Source organism: Pseudorca crassidens, chromosome 7 (genome assembly GCF_039906515.1).
Source record: "Pseudorca crassidens isolate mPseCra1 chromosome 7, mPseCra1.hap1, whole genome shotgun sequence".
NCBI lineage: Eukaryota > Metazoa > Chordata > Mammalia > Artiodactyla > Delphinidae > Pseudorca > Pseudorca crassidens.
Window position 1 is genome coordinate 94,165,806 of NC_090302.1, and position 5,809 is coordinate 94,171,614.

General features: G+C 52.7%; 1 protein-coding gene across 1 annotated transcript; it reads left to right on the forward strand.

Annotated features, from left to right (window-relative positions):
- The first annotated feature begins 630 nt into the window (after positions 1-630).
- On the forward strand, positions 631-2,211 carry GADD45G (growth arrest and DNA damage inducible gamma). The gene is made up of 4 exons (XM_067745027.1): positions 631-811; positions 1,073-1,174; positions 1,304-1,517; positions 1,604-2,211. The coding sequence occupies exons 1-4, from the start codon at positions 759-761 to the stop codon at positions 1,712-1,714; spliced, it is 480 nt and encodes a 159-aa protein (XP_067601128.1). The 5' UTR covers positions 631-758; the 3' UTR covers positions 1,715-2,211.
- The last annotated feature ends 3,598 nt before the right edge of the window (positions 2,212-5,809 follow it).

Genomic DNA, 5,809 nt, shown 5'->3' on the forward strand with positions numbered 1-5,809 from the left:
GCGTGCGCCGGCCGCAATCTGCTCGCGCGCCCGGGCGCCCCGCAGCGCTCTGCAGCGGGCGGGGAGGTTAGCTAGGACCTTTCAGCTCGCCCGGGTAGGGGCCTTGTTTGTGCTAGGAGAACCTCGCGCTCTGGGCCGTAGTGTCAGCTGGAGGGGGCTGCACTCAGGCCTTTTGCAAGCTTAAAGCCAGCGCTGCGTGTTTTTACTTTAGGTTCCGGTTTAAAAGCAATGGTCTCATAGACTCCAAATTTAAAGTAAAGAAAAAATAGAAAGGTAGCAACAAAAATAAATGCAAAAAAAATTCATTAGATTCCCCAAAGGTGCGTTTTACAAATTGCAGCGTACTATTAGTCAGCAAGGTTTTTTTTTTCTTTTTTTAAAACTTTTTCCTTTTAAGGACTTAAGAAAAACAAAAAGGCGAGATGAAATCTGCAGGCTCCAGTCTGCCTGGTAACACCCCGACAAAAGCGGCAGATTTGAGGCATTGTCATCCCCCGCACCCCTCCCCACGTGGCCTTCTGGCACGAGCCTCCGGCCGCCGCCTCATTTGCATCAGAAAGCGGGCGCGGGCCAATGGGCGCGCAGGCTCGCGCCAGCTGGCTGTGCCAAGGGCCCAGCCTATATAAGGGCGCGCGGCGGCGCCGAGTCTAACTAGCTGGTGGTAGGCGCGCAGGTGTGGGCAGTAGACCTTCTTGTCTTCGCTCGCGTCCGCTCCGCCCTCTCCTCTTGTGGATAATTTGCTGCTCGCCAATCGCAACATGACTCTGGAAGAAGTTCGCGGCCAGGACACGGTTCCCGAAAGCACGGCCAGGTAGCTCGGCGCCGAGCGTCGGAGGTCTTTGGGCTCGGGGATCCTGATCCTGCCCTGGTCGCGGCTGGTTGGGCGTCAGTCTTCGGGCCCGCTGGGGTGGGAACCCGCTGGGTGGAAGCCGGGCGAGAGTGTGCCGGCTGGGCCGGGGGTACGGCACTGAACTGGCGCGCCGGACTTGGGCGCTGGGGGTGCGTCCCCGGGCCTGAGGATCCCGGCGCACCCTCCTGCTAGTCCCCGCTCACGGCGCTGGCTCGTCCGCAGGATGCAGGGCGCCGGGAAAGCGCTGCACGAGCTGCTGCTGTCTGCGCAACGCCAGGGTTGCCTCACCGCCGGCGTCTACGAGTCCGCCAAAGTTCTGAACGTGTGAGTATAGACGCGGCCCGGGCAAGGCGAGCGGGGCGGGAGGAGCGGCAGGGAGACCGGGGAGATGGCGGCGAGGGACACCCCGGGCTCCCCGACCCGACCTCAACCACCTCCTGCTCGCCCGCGCAGGGACCCCGACAACGTGACTTTCTGCGTGCTGGCTGCCGACGAGGAGGACGAGGGCGACATTGCGCTGCAGATCCACTTCACTTTGATCCAGGCGTTCTGCTGTGAGAACGACATAGACATCGTGCGCGTGGGCGACGTGCAGAGGCTGGCGGCGATCGTGGGTACCGGCGACGAGGCGGGTGCGCCGGGGGACCTGCACTGCATCCTCATTTCGGTGAGTGTCGCCTTCGTCCCGATGTCGTCCCCGCCCCCGTCATCGGCCAGTGGCCAGCCAGGCTGACCTCTGCGCTCTCCCCGCAGAACCCCAACGAGGACGCATGGAAGGACCCCGCCTTGGAGAAACTCAGCCTGTTCTGCGAGGAGAGTCGCAGCGTCAACGACTGGGTGCCCAATATCACCCTCCCCGAGTGACAGCCCCGCGGGTATCCTTGGTCTGATCGACGTGGTGACGCCCCGGGGCGCCTAGCGCGGGGCTGGCTCTGTGGATGCGCCCTCCGAGGGCGCCGGAGTGCGGCGTGGAGACTGGCAGGCGGGGGCGCGTGGAGAGCGGCGAGGAGGTGCGGCTCCCTCCCGAGGAGGGGCCCGGCGGCGGCAGGGGCAGGCTGGCCCCAGCCCAGGACTCTACAAGTGTGGGGAGCGGCTGCTCGCCCAGGAAGGCCGGAGGCGGGACCTTGGCCGCGCGGCCGAGAAGGACGGACTGGCCGGGCAGGAGTGACTCAGCAGCCTGTACTCCCGGCAGAAAGGAGAAAGGCAAGGCCAGGCGGCCTGGACTTGTACAACAGTTACAGGAGCTCTGACGGATTTAGCAGTATGCACTGCTGTTTCAAAACGGACACGGGTGATGCTTCATTTTCTAAAGGATTATGCTGCTGCAGCTTTGAGTTTTACAATAAACGTACTGAAACAAACTTATTCTCTTTATTGAAGGCAGGGGATCTTTGTCTGCGGGGAGGTGGTTTGCAGGGCTGTTGACTTCTGAAATTCACGAACTCGATGGCACTTGTTCCATCTTCCTGTTGGGGCTGAATTACAGGCTCCTGGGGTGCTGGAAGTGGGGGAGGGGACGCCAGCTGAGTGTTAGGGCAGAACTTGAGCCCTGCTCCTATTTCTCTCCCTTTAGAAAAAATTTTAAACTCTCAAGACAGGAGCATACTTGGAATAAGACATCAGTGCAGCAGCTGGCCATCCAACCTGATAACAGAGGCCTTTCCCTCCCCTGCCCCTCTCTCTTCTCTGCCCCCTCCTTTCCAACAGCTGCTTATCAGAACAGCTTGCAGGATGCAGCCAGCGCCTTCCTGCACAATGAGCTTTGCCTTCTGCAGGCGCTGCCCTTTGTGGTCCCTGAGGATGGTGGCAGACTGCTCTCAGGAACCTTTTCCTCTTAAAGGAATGGCACTTACAGCAATGTCACCAAGGTATTAATATCGCATACGACATGATGACTGCATTTAAGTGTGAGTCATCATTTTGTCATGGCTGTGATAGAACTTAGAAGATCTGAGCAAAAATGGGAAGGCAGCATCTACACAAATAGGTGTGAGCAATTCTGAGTGGGGCTGGCATCTGCTATCTACTATTTTGAGTGTTCTCTGCCCACATCAGAGTTGTGAGGACGGCTGCTATTCACAGCAGCTTTGAAAGACTTACAGGAGAAAAATAATTGGAATCTGTTTTGGCAAAGACTTTCCTAAGGAGGATGTAGGGGGGAATGTACTGAGCGAATCAATCTTTTTTATTAGACCAACGTTTTGATTTCACGCTGGTGCCTGACTAGACTGCTTTTGGCAGGGGAAATATACACGGGGCTAGATTGCTGTTAGCAAGCTGCCCAGGGGTCCATTGAGCCTTCTAGGCAAAGGAGGGGTAGTGTGCTGTTTTTCTAAGAAGAAAATTCTACCGATTTTTCAGCAGTCCCAGGTAGCTGATTGGGTGCCACTTTTTAAGTTCTCTCCAAATCGTGAAAGAATTAACAGAACAGGACTGTACAAACTTAATTATTTCTACTGTAAGGAAAACGTCTTGTTTCACATTCATCAGCTCTTAAAATCCCCCTTGACAGAGGCCCAGTGAAATAATTCAGCTGTGTTTGTGCCCAAGTTTCATTCCTATTTCACCTTCGGCTGCTCAAAACCTTGAGTTTTCCTGGTTGAAGTGGAGCCTTGCAGGGTGGGTCTCTACAGCAGTCTGCATTCTGGCCTAATGACCATTTGCCACAGCATGCTATAGTAAACACAAATGGGGCATAATTACTTTAAAATGTACCCTTCAATGAGTAAATGTAGCGGAGCATTGCATAGAGCAGGCGGCAGACCCTCCTGCTGGCCCACTGAACCTTGTAGAATAGTAACTTGGCAGACCTTAAGAAACTTGGCTTTCTTGGACTAGAATTTACAGTAGGGGCACCTGTTGGAGCCCCAGGGGCTAGGAAAATTTACAGGGAAAAAAAAATGCATGCTTGGACATAGTGCCAGCCCCAAAGCTTGTGCTTAATTTTTTTGTGGGAGGTGTGAACAAGCATTTAATGCTATTAAAATGAATAGGTAATAGGATAGGATAGGTAATAAAATGCACGGTGCTTATAAACACATTATCGTATTTATACTTCCAACAGCTCTAAGTGATAATGCTTAGATAAACTAATTATCGCATGCACGGTGAGATGATCCATGCAGACTGTTTAGCACGATGCCCTGCATCTAGAAAGCACTGGATGAATGTTAATGACAGTAATACTGTATTTATGATGAAGGAGTTTGTTAAAGATCATAGAAATCAAGTGGACTGGTGGATTTGGACCAGGCTGTCTGGTTCCAGGGCCCAACACTACTTGCTGTGCCACACATCTGGGAAGGAAGACTTACTTTCATAACTTTATACGTTTATAAAAGTTTTATGTATTCATTGCAGAAAACTTGTAAAACACAAAAACAGGAAAGAAAAAAGTGCTGTAATGGGCCATCTCCACATTTTGGTGTATTTCCTTCTCGCCTTTTCTACATCTCTGAGGGGTACGTACCATGCAATATACAAAACCACGTGCAACATTTTTTGAGAAGCTCATCTTCCCTTGCATTTGGTTGTCTCCTGCTTCTTTTCCTTGACATTCTGTTGCATGCCCCCATGTCACTCAGTGACCTTGGAGGTCAGGGTCTTCAGCGCTGCAGTAGGCTCCAGCACAGGAGTGACAGCGCACACTGGTTAGGGAGCCCTATGTACCCCACAGGCCTCACCAAGCAAGACAGATGCCAGCTGTTTGTAGGCCCGAAGCAAGGCTGTGCCCACCCCAGGGCAATGAGTGTCAATCACGCTCATCTTTTAGTTCAGACAAAATTGTTTGCATCTGATCATGGCTATAAAAAATTGCACTGGCAGAAACGCTGTTGTAAAGATGAAACGAATACAGAAATGAAAGAGGGAGCAGCTCTGGGGGTCAGGCAACCCTCGTACACACAAGGAACTGGGGCTTCCATTCTCTTTGGTAAGACAAGAGGACAAAATGATTGCCAAGATTTGTTTTAATTTTAAAGGCTGTCATTCCAGGTATTATACATTTAATGAAAACATTAGCCTCAGTGGCACAACGGGTATTGCTCTCGAGCCTCACAGAGAGCCATTTAAAAACAGCGGTAGAGTTTTTTGGAAGCAAAGCAAGGGTGTCGGCAAACAAAGCAAGGCTGTGAGGTCAGTTCAGGGAGCAGATATTTATTTTCGCTTCTTTTCAGAGTTCTTGAGCTTTTCTGTTGGTTTCTCCAAGCTATCAGCCCGTACACTCCTCATGGGGTGTGTCCCCCCAGAGGTCAAAAGGAAACTGTCCTTCCCGCAGCCACTGAGAAGACACTTGACAGCCTAACTGGGGCAGTGAGGTGTGATCCTGTATGGAGAGACCAGCTGGGGACGGGGGTATGCCTGGACCCATGAGGAACCTTCAATTTCTCTTGTAGGGCAAAGTTATACTTGGTCTTTGGAAGCAGCCTTGTTTTTAAATCTAGCTCAACTTTCGTTCTTTATCTTCCAGGAGATATTTCTCTTCTCTTAGCAAATAAGGTGTGCACATGAAGAGCTCCTGATTTATGTTCTCTCTTCCAGGCGGCGAAGAGGGTGTGGCCAGCAGTCATCTGTGAGGGGTGAGGGCTGCTTGCAAGAGTCTGGATTCCAGGAGGTGGATTTCCTGCTGGAAGCTGCTGGAAACACCCCCAGGGCTGCATGATTCCAGCCCTACAGGCAGCAAAGACCTTTAGAGCCTCTGTGAGCTGGGCCTGGGAGGGGCTGCTGCTTCTCCACCTCATGGTGGGGAGGTGGGCACGGCCCTTGGCTACTGGGTTTGGGGGTGGGAGATGGGCTACTCATTCATTCATTCCCTCATTCATTCGTCCATTGTTTCCTTCATTCATTCAGTTGACAATTACTGTTTGGAGCACAGTTCTAGGTGTGGACTCCTGACGGGTTCTTGCGGGCCTGAGTGGCTTGTTGCAGGTGAGTGTTTGGGTAGGGGAGGGGGGCGTCCAG

Coding starts and splice junctions, on each gene's coding strand:
- GADD45G (XM_067745027.1), top strand. CDS start 759: ATGACTCTGGAAGAAGTTCGCGGCCAGGACACGGTTCCCGAAAGCACG. Junction 1,175..1,303: donor TCCGCCAAAGTTCTGAACGT/GTGAGTATAGAC, acceptor TCGCCCGCGCAG/GGACCCCGACAACGTGACTT. Junction 1,518..1,603: donor TGCACTGCATCCTCATTTCG/GTGAGTGTCGCC, acceptor CTCTCCCCGCAG/AACCCCAACGAGGACGCATG.